The sequence below is a fragment of the Phasianus colchicus genome, chromosome 36, assembly GCF_987193195.1.
Source record: "Phasianus colchicus chromosome 36, bPhaCol1.hap1.1, whole genome shotgun sequence".
NCBI lineage: Eukaryota > Metazoa > Chordata > Aves > Galliformes > Phasianidae > Phasianus > Phasianus colchicus.
Window position 1 is genome coordinate 2,838,395 of NC_143471.1, and position 21,058 is coordinate 2,859,452.

Here is a 21,058-nt window from a genome sequence, read left to right on the forward strand (position 1 = left end):
TCGGGGGCATGGGGGACATCGGGGGCATTGGGGACGTGGGGGACATCGGGGGCATGGGGGACATCGGGGGCATGGGGGACCTTGGGGATATTGGGGACATCGGGGACATTGGGGACATGGGGGACGTTGGGGACATTGGGGACATGGGGGACATGGGGGACATGGGGGACATTGGGGATATCAGGGATACTGGGGACATGGGGGGACATGGGGGGACATGGGGACAAGGGGGACATGGGGGACATTGGGGATACTGGGGACATGGGGGACATGGGGGACAAGGGGGACATGGGGGACACTGGGGATATTGGGGATATTGGGGACATTGGGGACATGGGGGACATGGGGACATTGGGGATATTGGGGATATTGGGGATATTGGGGACATGGGGGACATGGGGGACATTGGGGACATGGGGGACAAGGAGGACATAGGGGACACTGGGGATACTGGGGATACTGGGGGACATTGGGGACCTTGGGGACATTGGGGACATTGGGGACGTTGGGGATATGGGGACATACAGGGAGATATGGGGACATATGGGGGGATATTGGGGGATATGGGGGGATGTAGGGACACAGCTATATGGTGCCATATGGGGCCATGATATGGGGCCATATGGTGCCATATGGGGCCATATGGGGCCATACGGGGACACAGTGATATGGTGCCATACGGGGCCATATGGTGACATGGTGATATGGTGCCATATGGGGCCTTATGGGGCCATATGGGGACACGGCAATATGGTGCCATATGGTGCCATATGGGGCCTTATGGGGCCATATGGGGGCACAGCGATACGGTGCCATACGGGGCCGCGATACGGGGCCATATGGGGCCATGTGGGGTCGGGGGGATGGGGGGGGGCTGTTTCAGACCTGCAGCGGCGCCATCCGTCTCAGCAGGGCGTCCCCCAAAGCTGTGGGGTCGAGGGGCAGCCGCGCGTCGTGGCCCAAACGCAGCAGCAGCACCGCAGCCACCGCCGCCACCGCCTGCGCCACCGCCGGCAGCCGGCCCCGCAGCCCCCCCTGCAGCCGCCCCAGGGTGTCCTCGGGGGTCCCCAGAGCTGCGTGCGACCAACCCCCAACGGCCTGGGGGGGGAAAGGGGGGTGGGGGGTGTTGGGGTCAGCGGGGTCAACGGGGGGGTGGGGGGCGGTGGGGTCAATGGGGTTAATGGGGGGTGGGGGGCGGTGAGGTCAGTGGGGATGTTGGGGGCGATGGGGACATTGGGGTCAATGGGGACATTGGGGATGTGGAGGGCTTTGGGGTCAATGGGGACGCTGGGGTTGATGGGGACTTTGGGGTCGATGAGGAAATTGGGGTCAATGGGGGCATTGGGGATGTGGAGGACATTGGGGTCAATGAGGACGTTTGGGATCGATGGGGACTTCGGAGTCAATGGGGACATTGGGGTCAATGGGGATATTGGGATCAATGGGGACATTGGGGTCGATGGGGACATTGGGGTCAATGGGGACACTGGGGACGTGGAGGACTTTGGGGTTGATGGGGATATTGGGATCAATGGGGACTTTGGGGTCGATGGGGACATTGGGGTCAATGGGGACACTGGGGACGTGGAGGACTTTGGGGTTGATGGGGATATTGGGATCAATGGGGACTTTGGGGTCGATGGGGACTTTGGGGTCAATGGGGATGTGGAGGACATTGGGGTCAATGGGGACGTTTGGGGTCGATGGGGACTTCGGAGTCAATGGGGACATTGGGGTCAATGGGGACATTGGGGTCGATGGGGATATTGGGATCAATGGGGACATTGGGGTTGATGGGGACATTGGGGTCAATGGGGGCATTGGGGACGTGGAGGACATTGGGGTCAATAAGGACATTGGGGTCGATGGGACATTGGGGTCAATGGGGACTTTGGGGACGTGGAGGACTTTGGGGTCGATGGGGACTTTGGGGTCAATGGGGATGTGGAGGACATTGGGGTCAATGAGGACGTTTGGGGTCAATGGGGACTTTGGAGTCAATGGGGACATTGGGGTCAATGGGGATATTGGGATCAATGGGGACATTGGGGTCGATGGGGACATTGAGGTCAATGGGGATGTTGGGGTCAATGGGGTCAATGGGGACATGGGGGACATTAGGGTCAATGGGGTCAGTGGGGTCAGTGGGGTCAATGGGGTCAATGGGGATGCTGGGATGAATGGGGACATTGGGGGCATTGGGGTCAATGGGGTGTCAGGTGGGGTGTCACATGACATCGTCACGTGGCGGTGTCACATGACGGTGTCACATGGGCGGTCACGTGACGCTGTCACCTCGTCGAAGCGCAGCTCCACGGCGGGGATTCCGGCGGCGGCGGTGAATGGGAACCCAGCGCCATCGGGGGACAGCGGGCGGATCCTGGACCCCAAACGTCCCCAAACATCCCCATCGTGCCCCATAGTGCCCCATAGTGCCCCATAGTGCCCCACAGTGCCCCCATAGTGCCCCATAGTGCCCCACAATGCCCCATAGTGCCCCATAGTGCCCCCATAGTGCCCCATATTGTCCCCATAGTGCCCCATAGTGCCCCATAGTACCCCATATTGTCCCCGTAGTGCCCCATAGTGCCCATAGTGCCCCCATTGTGCCCTATTGTGCCCCATAGTGCCCCATAGTGCCCCATAGTGCCCCAGGTGTCCCATATTGTCCCCATAGTGCCCATAGTGCCCCCATAGTTCTTCATAATGCCCCATAGTGCCCCATTGTGCCCCGGGTGTCCCATATTGTCCCCATAATCCCCCCATAGTGCCCATAGTGCCCCATAGTGCCCCCATTGTGCCCCATAGTGCCCCATAGTGCCCATAGTGCCCCATAGTGCCCCCATAGTGCCCCATAGTGCCCATAATGCCCCATAGTGCCCCCATAGTGCCCCACAATGCCCCATAGTGCCCCATAGTGCCCCATTGTTCCCCATAGTGCCCCATAGTGCCCCAGGTGTCCCATATTGTCCCCATTGTGCCCCATAGTGCCACATAGTGCCCCATAGTACCCCATATTGTCCCCATAGTGCCCCAGAGTGCCCAGAGTGCCCCATAGTGCCCCCATAGTGCCCCATAGTGCTCTGTAGTGCCCCATAGTGCCCCCATAGTGCCCCACAATGCCCCATAGTGCCCCATAGTGCCCCATAGTGCCCCATAGTGCCCCATAGTGCCCCACCACGGCGCCCCCATAGGAGCTGAGGCTCACAGGTCGCTGTGCCACGCGGCGCCATGCGGTGCCATGTGCTGCAGGAGGCTCTTCCCGCTCTCATTGGGGCTGTCCACCTTTTTTTTGGGGGGGGGCAACGAGTTTGGGGGGGGGCAGGGGGGCGGGGAGGGGACGTGGGAAGTGGGGGAGGGGATGGGAGGGGAGTAGTTGGGAGGATGGGAGGGGGGTGAGGGAGGGGGTGGGGGGAGAGGATATGGGGGGGGAAGGGGAGAGGGGGAGGAGGGGATGTGGGGGGGGGCATGGGGGTGGGGGGAATATGGGGGGTATGGGGGGGTTTTGGGGACGTTGGGGGGGGATATGGGGGTGGGGGGGACAGGGGGACATGGGGGGGTGTGGGGAGGAGGGGATGTGGGGGGGGACACGGGGGTGGGTGGATATGGGGGGGTTATGGGGGGGTTTGGGGGACATTGGGGGGGGACACGGGTGTGGGGGAGGGGATGGGGGGCCATGGGGGGGGGGTTGGGGGATATTGGGGGGGGACATGGGGGGGACATGGGGGGGGGCACCGACCTGGCGCAGAGCGCTCTCAATGACGTTGTGCAGCAGGGGGCTGCTGTGCACCACCACGCGGTCGTCACCTGAGGGGTCAAAGGTCACCTGAGGGGTCAAAGGTTACCTGAGGTGTCAGGGGCCACCTGAGGGGTCAGGGGTCACCTAAGGGTCAGGGGTCATGTGGAGGTAAGGGGTCACTGGGGCCAGCTTAGAGTCAGGGGTCACAGTGGGGCTGGCTGTCACCGTGGGGTTGGGGGTCATCGTGGGGTCAGGGGTCACGTAGGGGTCAAAGGTTAGAATGGGGTTGGGGTCACGTGAAGGTCAGGGGTCATGCGGGGTCAGGGGGTTATTATGGGTTTGGGGATCAATTTGGGGTCAGGGGTCATCTGGGGAGAGGGGGAGGTCAAGGGTCACATAAGGTCCGTGGTCACCTGGGGTCAGGGGTCACCTGGGGCTCAGGGGTCACTGAGGGGGGTCAGGGGTCACCAGGGGGTCAGAGGTCACCAAGGGGGACTCAGGGTCACCTAGGGGGAGTCAGGGTCACCTGAGGCATTAGGGGTCAGGGGAGGGGTCAGGGGTCACAAGGGGCAGAGGTCACATGGGGTCAGAGGTCACAGGGAGTCAGAGGTCACAGGAGGTCAGAGGTCAGCACCGTGTCCCTAATCTGGGGGGGGGTCTCACCCAGCACAGCGTGGTCCAGGCTGATGTATGCGGCTGCTTTGGTGTGGAGCAGCTCAGGGTAACCCTGGGGGGGGGGGGTGACAACAATAAAGGGGGGGGGGGGTAACGAAATGGGGGGGTGGGGCGGTGAGACCCCCAGGGTTGTGGATTTTATTGGGGGGGGGGGGAGGGGGGGTCACCTCCAGCCATTCGGTGGCTCCCAGATGCCCAAATTCGGCCCCGTCCCAACTGACAAAGAGGAGAGAACGGCGCAGCCGGAAACCTGGGGGGGGGGGAAATTGGGGGGGGATTTTATGGGGATATGGGGGGACATGGGGGGACATGGGGGGACATGGGGGGACATGGGGGGACATGGGGGGATGGGATGGAGGCGGGATGGGGACACGGGGAGGGGCGTGGGAACAGCGGGGGGGGACATGGGGACATTGGGATATAAGGACCTATGGGGTCAGATGGGGCCATGCGGGCGTGGGAAAATGGGGGGACTTATGGGGTCATGGGGGACCTATGGGGTCATGGGGACCTGTGGGGTCATGGGGACCTATGGGGTCATGGGGACCTATGGGGACATATGGGGACATGGGGACCTATGGGGTCCTGAGGACCTATGGGTCCATGGGAGCTATGGGGGCGTGGGGACCTATGGGGTCATGCAGGACCTATGGGGCTGTGGGGACCTATGGGGTCGTGGGGACCTATGGGGTCATGGGGGACCTATGGGGCCGTGGGGACCTATGGGGCCGTAGGGATCTATGGGGTGATGGGGGATCTATGGGGTGATGGGGAAGCTACAGGGCCATGGGTACCTATAGGATCATGGGGACCTATGGGGCCGTGAGGACCTATGGGGCTGTGGGACCTATGGGGCTGTGGGGACCCATGGGGCCGTGGGTGCTATGGGGCAGCTCACCATCTCGCGCCATGGCGCCCAGCACTTCCGCCAGCTCCAGCAGCAGAGCTGTGCCCACCCCCGAGGCCGCCGCCCCCGGCCCCAGCGAATCACGGCGCGCCCCCACGATGACGTAACGATCTGGGGGTGGGGCCAAAGGGAGGGGAGGTGATGAGGGGGGCGGAGCTTAGCGGATCCGGCCACGCCCTCACCCGAAGCCACACAGCTACATTTAAGCCCCGCCCCCGCTCCTTGGCCACGCCCCAGTCATTACCATGCCCCCGTTAGGCCACGCCCCCTACTACAAGCCACGCCCACAATCAAGAGGCTGCGCCCTTCCCCTCTCCCCCATCCCCACCCATTGGCCACAGCTGCATCCTTAAGCCCCGCCCCCTCCCCTTGGCCCCGCCCCCACACTGAGCCACGCCCCCACCATAACCCCGCCCCATCTTCTGGCCACGCCTTCCATCATAAACCACGCCCACACCAAAATGCCACGCCCCCTCCCCCCTCCCCCTCCCCATCCATTGGCCACAGCCGCGTCCTTAAGCCCCGCCCCCGCTCCTTGGCCACGCCCCCACCATGAGCCAATCCCCCACCATAACCACGCCCCTCTTTAGACCACGCCTCCCATTATAAGCCGCGCCCCCACCAAAAGGGCCACGCCCACTCCCACTCCCCCATCCCCACCCATTGGCCGCAGCCGCGTCCTTAAGCCCCGCCCCATCCTATCGACCACGCCCCCACCGCTAAACCCCGCCCCCTTTGCTCCATAGCCACGCCCCCTCGTTAGGCCACGCCCCCCCACCGGGCTCCAGCCGCCCCTCCAGGAGCCCAAAGACGCTGCTGAGGGTCCCAGGCGCCGCCCCCGGCCCCACGCTGAGCCGCAGCTTCCGGCCCCCCCCGGATGACAGGACCCCCCCGGGGCTGCCCCAGTGCCATGGGGCACGAGGACCCCCCAGCTGCCTGCGGGGGGGGGAAAACAGGGGGGTCGGGTGGTTATTGGGGGGCACGCATGGGGGAAATGGGGGATAATGGGGGGGGAACCCGCGTGATGAGGGGGGGCAGAAGGGGACAATGGGGGGGGGGCAATGGATGGGAATGGGGGGGGCACCCACGTGACAAGGGGGGGGTGATGGGGGACAATGGGGGGGGAACCCATGTGATAAGGGGGGGGGGTCAATATGGCAGAATGGGAGGGGACCCATGGCACAAGGGGGGGCACTTAGGTGGCAATGGGGGGGGACAATGGATGGCAACGGGGGGGCACCCACGTGACAAGGGGGGGGCAATAGGGGACAATGGGGGACAATGGGGGGGAACCCATGTGATAAGAGGGGGGCAGAAGGGGACAATGGATGGCAATGGGGGGGGCACCCACGTGACAAGGGGGGGTGATGGGGGACAATTAAGGGGGGAACCCATGTGATAAGGGGGGGGGTCAATAGGGCACAATGGGGGGGGGACCCATGGCACGAGGGGGGGGGAACTCAGGTGGCAAAGGGGGTTGACAATGGATGGCAACGGGGGGGGCACCCACGTGACAAGGGGGCAATAGGGGAAAATGGAGGGGACCCATGTGATAAGGGGGGGCACTCAGGTGGCAATGGGGGGGGGGACAGTGGGGGGGCAGCCATGGGACAAGGTGGGGGGGTTATAGGGGGCAATGGGGTGACAACTGGAGGACAAAAGGGGGGGGAAGGCAGAAGACGATGAGGGGGGGGAATTCAGGTGGCAATGTGGGGGGGGGGCAGAAGGGGTGAAAATGGGGGGGGGGACACGGGGGGGGGGGACACAATGGGGTGATATGGGGGGGGGGTCAGTACCTCAGCAGCCGCATTGCGGTGGTGGCACTCAGGGGTTGCACGGGGATGTGGGGCAGTCCTTGGGGGGGGGGCAGGGGGGGGGCACGGGCAGTGAAGGAGGGGAAGCCCCGACTGTACGGATCCCCTGCCCCATCCTGCACCTATGGGGGGGGGGGGGGATGGAGGGGGGATGGGTTGTTAGGGTCTGACCCCCCCCCCACGACCCCCACAGCGTCCCCCCCCCACACACAAATTCTGCCCCATATCCATCCTGTACCCCCCCTTTCCCCCCCCCATGTCATTCCATAATGCCCCCCCCCATCCCCCCCATACCCCCCCCATGTTCCCACATCCCCCCCAATGCCCCCCCCCACATCCCCCCATACCCCCTCCGTGCCCCCTAATGCCCTTCCCAAATTCCCCCCCCATCCCTCAATGTCCCCCCACATCCCCCCTATATCCCCCCCCCAATTTATCCATAATTCACCCCCCCACGTCCCCCCCCCGTACCCCACAATGACCCCCATATCCCCCCCATATTCCCCCCATACCCCCCCATATCCCCCAATATCCCCCCCCCCATTTACCACCGATGTCCCCCCCCCCACCCCCCCACTCACATGCACGGATGCAGCCGTGTCCCCCCCCAGCCCAGGAGCCCCCCCCGGCCCGGCCGTGTCCTGGGGGTCGGGGTACAGCAGGACCCCCACAGCCCCCACCGCCTCCGCTGCCGCCACCTGCAGACCCCCCCCAGAGATCCAACGGGTTACCAGAGGGACCCCCCCCCACGACCCCCCCATTTCCCCCCGGATGCCCCCATATTCCACTCAGAACCCCCCCCCCAGAGCCCCTCAGTATCCCCTTATTTACCCCACGACCCCCCCCAGCACCCCCATATTCCACTCAGGACCCCCAGAACCCCCCCAGGACCCCCATATTCCGCACTCAGGACCCCCCCAGGACCCCCATATTCCCACTCAGGACCCCTCCATGACCCCCCCAGGACCCCCATATTCCAGTCAGGACCCCCAGGACCCCCATATTCTCCCCTGGACCACCCATGAATCCCCATATTCCACTCAGGACCCCCAGAACCCCCTCAGGACCCCCATATTCTCCCCTGAACCCCCCCAGGACCCCACATTCCCCACTCAGGACACCTCCATGACCCCCCAGGACCCCCATATTCCAGTCAGGACCCCCAAAGACCCCCATATTCTCCCCTGGACCCCCCATGAATCCCCATATTCCCCACTCAGGACCTCCCAGGATTCCCTCAGGATCCCCATATTCTCCCCTGGACCCCCCCAGGACCCCCACATTCCCCACTCAGGACCCCCATGGCCCTCCCAGGACCCCCATATTCCCTACTCAGGACCCCCCAGGACCCCCTCAGGATCCCCATATTCTCCCCTGGACCCCCCCAGGACCCCCACATTCCCCACTCAGGACCCCCATGACTCCCCCAGGTGCCCCATATTCTACTCAGGACCCCCAGGACCCCCCAGGACCCCCATATTCTCCCATGGACCCCCCAGGACCCCCCCAGGACCCCCATATTCCAGTCAGGACCCCCCATGAATCCCCATATTCCCCACTCAGGACCCTCCCCCCCCACGACCCCCCCCTCACCTTGGCAGCGGGGGTCCCCTTCCCCATCCGCAGCAGCAGGAGGTGCCCCCCCAGCGTCACCCCCCGCGCCCTCAGCAGCTCCAGGTCCTGGGGGCGGCCATAGTGGCCGTACACCAACCCCCCCTGTGTGGGGTGGAGGGGGTCAGCGGGGTCAGCGGGGTCAGCGGGGTCAGCGGGGTCAGCGGGGTCATCGGGGTCAGGGGTAGAGGTGAGGGTGGGGGGGGGGTTGTGGGCATTTTGGGGGGGGGTTGGGGTGGTTACAGGGGTATTTTAGGGAGAATTTTAGGGTTGAGTGGATTTTGGGGGGGGTCAGAGGATAGGATCAGGGGTCAGGGGTTATAAGGTCAGGAGTCATAGGGTCAGGGGTTATAGGGTCAGAGGTGAGGGGTCAGAGGTGAGAGTTAAGGAGTTTTAGGGGTCAGGGGTTACAGGGCTCAGGGTTATGGGGTCAGTGGTGTGGTGTGAGGGGTCAGAGGTCAGGGATAGGGGGTTATAGGGTCAGGGGTTTTAGGGTTATAGGGTTACAGGGGCCAGAGGTCAGCGTTTAGAGGGTCAGGGGTTATAAAGGTCATAGGAGTTGGGGTATAGGGTCAGAGGTCAGGGGTTACAGAGGTCAGAGGTCACAGGGGTGACAGGGGTCAGAGGTCAGGGGTCACCGTGACGTTCCCGGCGGCGCTCCATGGGCAGAAGGCGTCGGGGTCGAGGTGGAGCCGCTCCAACTCCCGGCCCTCAGCATCCACCCACATCAGCGAGGGGGATGGACCCCTGCGAGGGTCAGAGGTCAGGGGTCAGAGGTCAGGGGTCAGGACCTTCCCATGAGCCACCAACCCCAAACCCAAGCCCTGAGCCCTGGGATTCACAGAGACCCCAAACACTGAGTCCTAAAGACCCTGACCTCCCCAGGACCCTCATTTCCTCCCCCAGACCCCCCAGACCCCCTATGACACCCCAGACCTCCTACGCCCCCCCCTCAGGACCTCCCAGGATCCCCTCCAGACCCTCAGACCCCCTATGACCCACCCCAGGCCCCCCCAGGACATCCTTCCAGAGACCCCCCCCCAAATTCCCTGGGACCTTCGCCCAGACTCCCAGGACCCCCCAGAGCTCCCAGACCCCCCATAACCCCCATAACCCCCCAGACCCCCTATACCCCCCCCTCAAGATGTCCCAGGACCCCCCCTCCAGACCCCCAGGACCCCCCAGGACCCCCCAGGACTCTCATTTCCCCCTCCAGATGCCACAGAGCCCCCCAGAACCCCATCCAGACCCCTCAGGACCCTCATATTCACCCCCCCACACCCCCCCGGGACTTTCCCAAGACCCCCCCCCCGACCCCCCCCATACCTGGTGGGGAGGGGCACACGCTGGGGGTGGTTCCATGCCCGGTGCAGCCCCGCCCCCACCATAGCGCTCAGCACAGCCTGAGCCAAAGCCCGACCCCTCCCAGAACCGGGGGGGTGCGGCCCCATCGCCACCTCCCTGTGGGGTCAGAGGTCAGAGGGCACGGAGGGGTCAAAGGTCAAAGGGTGGGGGGTCACAGGGTGGGGTTCGGAGGGGGTCAGAGTACGGGGTTGGGGTCAGAAGCTGTGGTCACGGTGGGGTCAGGGGTCAGAGGTCAGGGACTGGGGTCAGGTGTCACTGAAAGATCATACGGGTCACGGGGGGCAGGGGTCAGAGGTCAGGGTTTGGGGGTCAGGGGTCACAAAGATTATAGGGGTCATGGGGGGGCAGGGGTCAGAGGTCAGGTTTTGGGGGTCAGGGGTCACAAAGATCATAGGGGTCATGGGGGGGCAGGGGTCAGGGATTGGGGTCTGGGATTGGGGTCAGTGTATGGGGTCACATAAAGAAGTCAGGGGTCACAGCAGGGTCAAAGGTCAGGGATCAGAGTGTCACTGCAGGGTCACAGTGGGGCTGGGGGTCAGAGGTCGGCAGGGCCAGAGGTCCGGGTTTGGGGTTTAGGGCACGGGGTCAGAGGTCACAGCAGGGTCATAGGGATCACGGTGGGGTCACGAAGGTCAGAGGTCAGGGGTCAGAGGTCAGAGGTCGCTCACCTGACCCATGCCTCGATGCGCTCCCCCCGCAGGCGGCGCTGCACCTCTTCCCGCAGCTGAGGCCAAGTGGGCGGAACTTCGGGGGTGGCCCCGCCCCCAACTTCCTCCAGGATGGGGTCAAGGGCCTCAGGCCCCGCCCACGCCCCGCCCCCACACGGGGTTCGTCCAATCCCAGCCACCAGCAGCCCTGGGGGAGGGGCCAGGTGTGGGAGGGGCTGATAAAGGGGGCGTGGCCGTTTGCAGGGCGGTGGGCGTGGCCACCGGGAGGAGGCGTGGTCATAGGGCGTGATTGTGGGCACAACCAATGAGGGGGCGTGATCGCCACGTGTTTGTGGGCGTGGCCAGGGAGGGGGCGTGGTCTACGGGTCATTATGGGCGTGGCTACAGCGGCGCGGGAGCTGCGCGGTGGGCGTGGCCTATTTGGATGTGGGCGTGGTCACCCTAAGGAAGTGGGCGTGGCTTATCCTTACCGACCAGGAAGGCGGAGGCGGAGCCAAGCGCCAACGTGACGAGTGGGTGGAGCCGGGGCCGGGGCCGGGGGCGGGGCTTACGGCGGGGGCGGGGCCTGGAGGGTGGTGGGGGCAGCAGAATAGTGGGCCCCCCCCTGACCTCCCCACCCTGCCCTTCCTCCTCTTCTTCTTCCTCCTCCTCCTCCTCGGGGTCGCGGTGGCGGCTGTAGGCGACCACCCCCACGGTGGGGGGGGGCTGTGACACTGTGTTACCATTGGGGGGGGCGGGGAGGGGGAAACCAAGGGGGTCTCTGTGGGGGTGGGGGGGGTTACCTGTCTGTGAATGCAACGTCTGAGGGTCTCCATTGTGCTGGGCTGTATGGGGACCCTTGTGGAGGAGGGTCCTCGAGGTTCTGGGAGGCTCTGGGGGGGTCTTTGGGGGGGCTGTCAGGGCTCAGTGGGGCTCTCTTGGGGTCCCTGAGGGGGTCCTGAAGGTCCTGAGGGGGTTTAAGTTGTGGTATTGGGGGGAGGGGTCCACAGGGCTGGCATGGGGGGTTTCTGAGGGGTCACTGCAAGGTCCTGGGGGGGTCCAGAGGACCCTGAGGGCATCCTGTGGGGTCTGGGGAGCCCAGAGGGTCTGGGGGTGGAGGGTCTGAGTGGTCACTGGGGGTTCTGGGGGGGATGGGGGTACAGAGGCTTGGGGGAGGGAGGCTGTGGGGGTGAGTTGAAGGTCAATGGGATTCTTTTAGGGTCCCTCAGGGTGTCCTAAACGATGTGAGGGGGCTCAAGGGGGATTCCTGGGGGGGGAGGGATTCCTGGGGGGGGCTCATAGGGCTGCAGGTGAGGGGGGGGGGGCTCTGAGTGATCACTGGGGGTCCGGAGTGCTCCGGCTGGGGGCTCTGAGAGTGTTCCGTGGGTCCCGGGGGTGTCCCATAGAGCTGCACCCCCCCCCCCCCGCCATGTTTCCCCACTGCGGACTTTACCCTCAGGGCAAATTTTACCCTCGCCCCCCCCACAACTCCCTCCCCCCCCACCCCATCGGTGCTCCTCAGGGTCTTCGTGCCCCACCCCAATATCCCCCCGACCCTCAATGTGTGCCCCCCCCCCCTCCACCCCCACTCTGCGCTCACCCCTCCCTCGGCTGCCGCTGTCCCTTTCTGCTCCACCCCCCCACCCTCCACCCCTCCAGCGGCGAAGCCACGAGGGGGCGTGGCGAACGGAGGGGGCGTGGCGAACGGAGGGGGCGTGGCCAATCGCGTGGAAGCGTTTAGTCGATGGGGGCGTGGTCAGCGAGGGGGTGGCCAGGGGAGGGGGGCGTGGCCAATGACTTGCGAGGTTATGATGCAGTGGGCGTGGCTAGCGCGGGAAAGGGGCGTGGCTAGCGGGAAAGGGGCGTGGTCACATCTAAGCTCCGCCCCGGCGCCGCCTGGTCTGAGCTCCACTTACCTGACCTCGGTCATTGACCCCGGGGGGAGGAGGTTGGGGGGGGGGGGGGGGGGGTCCCAGGGGTCACGTGACACATGGAGGGGTCCTAATGACATGGGGGGGGGGGGTCTTAGGGGTCATGTAATATATAGGGGGGGGGCCCAAGTGACATGGGGGTGTCTCAGGGGTCATGTGACACATGGGGTGGGGGTCCCAAGTGACAGGAGGGGGTCTCAGGGGTCACGTGACATGTGGAGGGGGGGGTCCTAATGACATGGGGGGGAGGAGCTCCCAGGTGACACTGGGGGGGTCTCAGGTTTGATGTGACAAATTGGGGGGGGGGTCCCAAGTGACATTGGGGGGGGTTGAGGGGGATCCCAAGGGTCACGTGACAGGTGGGGGGGTTTGAGGGGGGGGTCTTAATGAGGCGGGGGGGCCGCAGGCGCAGATAAATAGAGTCGTGTTTGCATTAAGTTACAGGAATTGGGGGGGGGGGGGAAGGGGCTGCGTCTCCCCTGAGTGACAGCTGTCAATCATCCATCATCACCCCGAGGTGTGCGGGGGGGGGGGGGGGAAGAAGGGGGGAAAGGTGGAGGGGGGGGGGGTGTCACGATGATTGACAGCTGTCAATCACCTGCCGGGACGTCCAACGCTCCGGGGGGAGTGGGAGCAGCCGGGAAATGGTTTAAAATGGGGGGGGGGGTGGGGTTGGAGAGGAGTTTTTTGGGGGGGGCGTAATTTGGGGGGGGGGGTCACCGCCGGTGCCTGGGGGGGGGCACAGGGGTGCAGGTATCAGCGAGCAGCAGGCGGATTTTGCCACGGAGGAAAGCGCTGTGGACCCCCAAAAGGCGGCCGAGGGTCCGAACCTGGGGGGGGCGGGGGGGGGGAGGGGGTTCGGGGGGGGGCGATGGAGGGGGGGAGGAGGAGGAGGAAGGAGAAGATTGGGGGGAGGGGAGGGTGGAGAAGGGGGTGGGAGAATAGGGGGTGGGGGTGGGAATGAGGGTGGGGGTGGGGGTGGGGGGGGGCTGGAAAGGGGGTGGGGGGTTGGGGGGGTTAGAGGGGGTTGGGAGCCCCTCATCACCCACCTGTTTTCATGTTGTTTATTTCCCCCCCTCCCCATTTCAGGACCCCCCCAGGGTCCCCCACCGCTCCCCCAATTCTCTCCCATTTCTCCCCCCCACCCAGGACCCCCGACTCCCCCATTCGCTCCCCCCGTATTTCCCCTCCTTCAGGACCCCCATAACCCCCCCCCCCATCCCCCCATTTCTCCCCAAGATCCCCATTTCCCCCAATTCTCCCCCATCTGCCCCCCATTTCCCCTTCTTCCCCCCCCCCCATTACCCCAATTCCCCCCCATGACCCCCATTTCCCCCTCATTTCCCCCAAATTTCCCCCAAGGACACCCAATTTCCCCCCATTTTCCCCATTCACCCCATTTCCCCCCCCCAGGACCCCCAATTCCCCCCAATTCCCCCCCATTTCTCCCCCATTTCCTCCAATTTCCCCCCCAGGACCCCCAATTCCCCCCCAATTCTCCCCCATTTCCTCCCCAATTCCCCCCCATGATTTCCTCCCCATTTCTCCCCCATTTCCCCCACATTTCCTCTCCAATTCCCCCCATCCCCCCATTTCTCCCCCTAATTTCCCCCCCCAGGACCCCCATTTCCACCCCAATCCCCCCACTCCCCCCCCCACACCCCCATCAGCCCCCCAATTCTTCCCCAATTCCCCCCCAATTTCCCCCCCATTCCCCCCCAATTATCCTCTTATTTCCCCCCCCTTTCCCCCAATTTCTCCCCCATTTGCCCCAATTCCTCCCCAATTCCCCCCCATTTCTCCCCCATTCCCCCCATGCCTCCCTCAATCCCCCCCCTTTCCTCCCCATTTCCACCCCATATCTCCCCCCAACCCCCCACCACACCCCCCATCACCCCCCCAATTCTCCCCCATTCCCCCCATTCCCCCCCATTTCTCCCCCATCACCCCCCCAATGCCCCCCACTCCCCCCATCACCCCCCCAATTCTCCCCCATTTCCTCCAATTCGTCCCCCCATTCCTCCCCCAGTTCCCCTTATTTCCTCCCCATTTCCACCCCATATCTCCCCCCCCAATCCCCCCCACGCCCCCCATCACCCCCCCCAATTCCCCCATATTTCCCCCCATTTCTCCCCCATCACCCCCCCATTTCTCCCCCATTCCCCCCCAATTATCCCGTTATTTCCTCCCCCTTTCCCCCCTATTTCTCCCCATTTCCCCCAATTCCTCCCCAATTGCCCCCCTTTCCTCCCCATTTCCACCCCATATCTCCCCCCCAATTCCCACACACTCCCCCCCACACCCCCCATCACCCCCCCAGTTCTTCCCCAATTCCCCCCCCATCACCCCCCCATTCCCCCCCCATTTCCCCCAATTTCCTCCCCATTTCCACCCCATATCTCCCCCCAACCCCCCCCACACCCCCCATCACCCCCCCAATGCCCCCCACACCCCCCATTCCCCCCCATTTCCCCCAATCCCCCCCCATTTCTCCCCCATTCCCCCCCAATTATCCCCTTATTTCCCCCCCCTTTCCCCCCAATTTCTCCCCCATTTCCCCCAATTCTCCCCCAATCCCCCCCTTTCCTCCCCATTTCCACCCCATATCCCCCCCCCGCCCCCCCCACCCCCCCCTCCCCCCCCCCTACCGTTCTGACCACCCCCCTGAGGAGGTGCGCGAGGCTCCGCGCGGCCCCATAGACGCGATCCAGGGTGGGCAGCACCTCGGGGTCCCTCAGCAGCTCCCGCGCCCGCAGCACCGCGGCCAGCAGCGCCGCATGGCCGCCCAGCACCGCTTGGGCTCGAGCCCCCACCTGCGGGGGGGACATGGGGGCTGGGGGGGCTGGGGGGGCTGGGGGGTTCTATGGGGTCTGTGGGGGCTGGGGGGGCTGGGGGGTTCTATGGGGTCTATGGGGGCTGGGGGGTGATGGGGGGTCTGGGGGGTTCTATGGGGTCTGTGGGGGCTGGGGGGGCTGGGGAGGCTGGGGGGGCTGGGGGGGCTGGGGGGGCTGGGGGGTTCTATGGGGTTCTATGGGGTCTGTGGGGTCTGGGGGGTCTGGGGAGTCTGTGGGGGCTGGGGGGTTCTATGGGGTTCTATGGGGTCTGTGGGGTCTGGGGGGTCTGGGGAGTCTGTGGGGGCTGGGGGGGCTGGGGGGTTCTATGGGGTTATGTGGGGTCTGTGGGGTCTGTGGGGTCTGGGGGGTTATGTGGGGGCTGGGGGGTTCTATGGGGTCTATGGGGTCTGGGGGGGTCTGGGGGGTCTTTGGGTCTGGGGGGTTTGGGGGGTTCTATGGGGTTATGTGGGGTCTGGGGGGGCTGGGGGTCTCTGGGGTCTGTGGGGTCTGTGGGGTTATGTGGGGGCTGGGGGGTTCTATGGGGTCTGTGGGGTTCTATGGGGACAGATGGGGGTATATTTTGCCCAATCCTTCCCCAAATCCCCCAATTTCCCCCCAAATTGCCCAACTCTGCCCTGTTTTGCCCCAAATCCTCCCCACCCCAACCCAAACTGCCCAAATTTTCCCAATTCTGCCTAATTTGCCTCCAAATTGCCCCAATTCCGCCCCGTTTTGCCCCATTTGGCCCCATTTTTGCCCTATTTTGCCCCAATTCTGCCCTGTTTGGTCCCATTTTTGCCCCATTTCGCCCTGTTTGGCCCCATTTTTGCCCTATTTTGCCCCAGTTCTGCCCTGTTTGGCCCCACTTTTGCCCCATTTTTGCCCTATTTTGCCCCATTTGACCCCATTTTTGCCCCACTTTTGCCCCCATTCTGCCCCATTTGGCCCCATTTTTGCACCAATTCTGCCCTGTTTGGCCCCACTTTTGCCCCATTTTTGCCCCGTTTGACCCCATTTTGCCCCATTTTGCCCCATTCTGCCCCGTTTGGCCCCATTCCCCCTGCTCACATCCATGCGCTGCCATTCGCTGAAGCTGACGCCGGGGTCCGGGACGGGCACTGCCTCGGGAAGATCGCAGCGCTGCCCACAGCCGGCCTGCCGGGCCCGCCCCACTGGTGAGCCCCAAAGGCCCCATTGACCCCCACTGATCCCAAAAGGCCCCGTTGACCACCATTGATCCCAAAAAGTCCCACTGACCACCATTGATCCCAAAAAGTCCCACTGACCCCCACTGACCACCATTGATCCCAAAAGGCCCCACTGACCACCACTGACCCCCACTGATCCCAAAAAGCCCCATTGACCACCATTGGCCCCCATTGATCCCAAAAGGCCCCATTGACCACCATTGACCCCCATTGATCCCAAAAGGCCCCACTGACCACCATTGACCCCCACTGATCCCAAAAGGCCCCGTTGACCACCATTGACCCCCACTGATCCCAAAAGGTTCCATTGACCACCATTGATCCCAAAAGGCCCCCTTGACCCCCACTGATCCCAAAAAGTCCCACTGACCCCCACTGACCACCATTGATCCCAAAAGACCCCACCGACTACCATTGACCCCCATTGATGATCCCAAAAGGCCCCACTGATCCTCATTGACCCCCACTGATCCCAAAAGGCCCCATTGACCCCACTGACCCCCACTGATCCCAAAAGGCCCCACTGACCCCCACTGACCACCATTGATCCCAAAAGACCCCACCGACTACCATTGACCCCCATTGATGATCCCAAAAGGCCCCACTGATCCTCATTGACCCCCACTGATCCCAAAAGGCCCCATTGACCCCACTGACCCCCACTGATCCCAAAAGGCCCCACTGACCACCATTGATCCCAAAAAGCCCCATTGACCACCATTGACCCCCATTGATGATCCCAAAAGGCCCCATTGACCCCCATTGACCCCCATTAATCCCAATGGCCCCAATTGACCCCATTGATCCCTATTGACCCCATTGATCCCAATGGCCCCAATTGACCCCATTGATCCCCATAGCTCCCATTGACACCAATAACCCCATTGACCCCATAGATCCCAATGGCCCCATTGACCCCCATTGCCCCCAATGACCCCACAGATCCCAACGGCCCCATTGACCCCCAATGCCCCCAATGACCCCACTGACCCCATATTCCCCAATGCCCACCATGTCCCCCAATGACCCCAATGACCCCAATGTCCCCATATCCCCCAATGCCCCCGTTGCCCCCAAAGTCTCCATTGACCCCATTACTCCCAATGTCCCCCATCCCCCCATTGACCCCCATTGACCCCATTGACCCCAATGCCCCCATTGACCCCAATGCCCCCATTACCCCCATTGACCCCAATGCCCCCATTGACCCCAATGACCCCAATCCCCCCCATATCCCCCAATGCCCCCAATGCCCATATTGCCCCCAACGCCCCCCATCCCCCAATGTCCCCATATCCCCCAGTGCCCCATTACCCCCAACACCCCCCATCTCCCAATGACCCCAATGCCCCCATTGCCCCCCCATCCCCCCATTACCCCCCAATGACCCCAATGACCCCATTGACCCCCCACCCCCCCATTGCCCCCCCATGCTCCCATTACCCCCAATACCCCCATTGACCCCAATGCCCCCAATGCCCCCAATGCCCCCATTGACCCCATTGCCCCCAACACCCCCCATCCCCCAATTCCCCCATTGCCCCCCCATCCCCCCATTACCCCCAATGCCCCCATTGACCCCAATGCCCCCATATCCCCCCCACCTCCCCATTAACCCCGATGCCCCCAATGCCCCCATTACCCCCATTGACCCCAATGACCCCAATGAACCCAATACCCCCCCATCCCCCAATTCCCCCATTGCCCCCCCAGCCCCCCCAATGCCCCCAAATACCCCCAAATACCCCATTGCCCCCCCATCCCCCCATTACCCCCAATGACCCCAATGCCCCCATTGACCCCAATGACCCCAACGCCCCCCATCCCCCAATTACCCCCAAATGACCCCATTGACCCCAATGCCCCCATTGACCCCAATGACCCCAACGCGCCCCCATCCCCCAATGCCCCCATTGCCCCCCCACCCCCCCATTACCCCCATTGACCCCAATTCCCCCATTGCCCCCCACCCCCCCATTGCCCCCATTGCCCCCATTGACCCCAATGACCCCAACACCCCCCAACCCCCCCATTACCCCCAATGACCCCAACGCCCCCCATCCCCCAATGCCCCCATTGCCCCCCCACCCCCCCATTACCCCCATTGACCCCAATTCCCCCATTGCCCCCCATCCCTCCATTACCCCCATTGACCCCAATTCCCCCATTGCCCCCCCATCCCCCATTACCCCCAATTCCCCCATTACCCCCATTGCCCCCAATTCCCCCAATGCCCCCATTGCCCCCCCCCGTTGCCCCCCCCTCACCATCCCCCTCTCAGCATCTCTGGCCTCCCTGATGAACCTCTCCATCACGCGGGGGTCGCACAGGGAGGGGGGGCTGTTGGGGCGCCCCACGACCCCCCCCCGCAGCAACAGCAACGGCAGCAGCACCGCACACAGCCCTGGGGTCAAAGGGCAAAGGTCAGAGGTCACCTAACCGCCCCCTCCCCCCATAAAAAACACAATTGGGGGGGGGGGGTACGCAGCCCATGGGTCGCCCCCCCCTCCATTGACACAATGACCCCAAACCCTGGGGGTCCCACGGACCCCTCCCCACAATCTGTGCCCCATAACTCCATGGGGTCCCACAGACCCCTCCCCACCATCTGTGCCCCATAACTCCATGGGGTCGCACAGACCCCTCCCCATAAGTTTCACCCCCATAACCCCATAGGGTCCCACAGACCCCTCCCCACCATCTGTGCCCTATAACTCCATAGGGTCCCATAGACCCCTCCCCACAATCTCAGCCCTATAACTCTATAGGGTCCCACAGACCCCTCCCCAACACCACAGCCCCATAACTCCATGGAGTCGCACAGACCCCTCCCCATAAGTTTCACCCCCATAACTCCATAGGACCCCACAGACCCCTCCCCACCATCTGTGCCCTATAACTCCATAGGGTCCCATAGACCCCTCCCCATAAGTTTCACCCCCATAACCCCATAGGGTCCCACAGACCCCTCCCCACCATATCAGCCCCATAACTCCATGGGATCCCACAGACCCCTCCCCATAAGTTTCACCCCCATAGCTCCATAGGATCCCACAGACCCCTCCCCACCATATCAGCCCTATAACCCCATAGGGTCCCTAAGACCCCTCCCCACAATCTGTGCCCCATAGCTCCATAGGACCCCACAGACTCCTCCCCACAATCTCAGCCCCATAACTCTGAGCCCATCAACTCAGGGGGTCCCACAGACCCCTCCCCAACACCACAGCCCTGTAACTCCATAGGGTCCCTAAGACCCCTCCCCACCATCTCAGCCCTATAACTCAGGGGGTCCCACAGACCCCTCCCCACCATCTGTGCCCCATAACTCCATGGGGTCCCAAACACCCCTCCCCATAATATCAGCCCTATAACTCCATTGGGTCCCACAGACCCCTCCCCATAAGTTTCACCCCCATAACCCCATAGGATCCCACAGACCCCTCCCCACAATCTCAGCCCCAGAACTCTGAGCCCATCAACTCAGGGGGTCCCACAGACCCCTCCCCACAATCTCAGCCCCAGAACTCCATAGGGTCCCACAGACCCCTCCCCATAAGTTTCACCCCCATAACTCCATAGGACCCCACAGACCCCTCCCCACCATCTGTGCCCTATAACTCCATAGGGTCCCATAGACCCCTCCCCATAAGTTTCACCCCCATAGCTCCATAGGACCCCACAGACCCCTCCCCACAGTCTCACCCCCATAACTCCATAGGGTCCCACAGACCCCTCCCCACCATCTGTGCCCTATAACTCCATAGGGTCCCATAGACCCCTCCCCAACACCACAGCCCCATAACTCCATGGGGTCGCACAGACCCCTCCCCATAAGTTTCACCCCCATAACTCCATGGGGTCCCACAGACCCCTCCCCACAATCTCACCCCCATAACCCCATAGGACCCCACAGACCCCTCCCCACAGTCTCACCCCCATAACCCCACACCTCCCCTTCCCCCCCCGCCCCCCACTCACCCCCCGCTCGCATCGCCCCCCATTCATGACACGGGGGGTCCCATCGCAGCCGCTGCCCCCGGCTCCGTTCCTCAGCCGGTGCCGGTTAATGTTTCATCCGAAGGGGCCATGAGGGCCGGAAGGCTCCGGGGGGGGGGGGTGGGGGGGTGGGGATGGATGGGGGGGGTGGGGGGGGGGGTTTCCTCCTTGAAAAAAAAAAAAAAAAAAGTACTACTAATTAATGAACGGGGAGATGATGGTGAAGAGAAAACGGAGCGGCGGGGTGAAATGCGTGCGGCCGCACGTCGGCGTTGGCCGGGAGCCCGCAGGGCAGAAACGGCGCCGGGCTGCCGAGAGGGGAGACGGC

The 21,058-nt window shown here is 63.7% G+C and overlaps 2 protein-coding genes across 2 annotated transcripts in view; both read right to left on the bottom strand.

The window, feature by feature from the left end:
- Positions 1-12,451, bottom strand: part of TFR2 (transferrin receptor 2) — a 15,139-nt gene extending 2,688 nt beyond the window's left edge. The window contains exons 1-17 of the mRNA XM_090129350.1: positions 12,359-12,451; positions 11,562-11,725; positions 11,250-11,452; positions 10,780-10,966; positions 10,073-10,207; positions 9,385-9,493; positions 8,729-8,851; positions 7,717-7,833; positions 7,118-7,257; positions 6,100-6,257; positions 5,313-5,432; positions 4,582-4,664; positions 4,403-4,466; positions 3,740-3,807; positions 3,209-3,285; positions 2,296-2,380; positions 886-1,098 (exon numbers count right to left, since the gene is read on the bottom strand). Coding sequence (XP_089985476.1) covers positions 886-1,098; positions 2,296-2,380; positions 3,209-3,285; positions 3,740-3,807; positions 4,403-4,466; positions 4,582-4,664; positions 5,313-5,432; positions 6,100-6,257; positions 7,118-7,257; positions 7,717-7,833; positions 8,729-8,851; positions 9,385-9,493; positions 10,073-10,197 — 1,482 coding nt within the window. The 5' untranslated portion in view covers positions 10,198-10,207; positions 10,780-10,966; positions 11,250-11,452; positions 11,562-11,725; positions 12,359-12,451. The remainder of the gene's footprint in view (positions 1-885; positions 1,099-2,295; positions 2,381-3,208; positions 3,286-3,739; positions 3,808-4,402; positions 4,467-4,581; positions 4,665-5,312; positions 5,433-6,099; positions 6,258-7,117; positions 7,258-7,716; positions 7,834-8,728; positions 8,852-9,384; positions 9,494-10,072; positions 10,208-10,779; positions 10,967-11,249; positions 11,453-11,561; positions 11,726-12,358) is intronic.
- A 954-nt stretch (positions 12,452-13,405) lies between these two features.
- Positions 13,406-20,842, bottom strand: EPO (erythropoietin). The gene is made up of 5 exons (XM_090129462.1): positions 20,713-20,842; positions 18,999-19,135; positions 16,592-16,678; positions 15,338-15,502; positions 13,406-13,678 (listed from the first exon to the last, which is right to left on the bottom strand). Exons 1-5 carry the CDS (start codon positions 20,723-20,725, stop codon positions 13,406-13,408), a joined length of 675 nt encoding a protein of 224 aa, XP_089985588.1. The 5' UTR covers positions 20,726-20,842.
- Between the last annotated feature and the right edge of the window lie 216 nt (positions 20,843-21,058).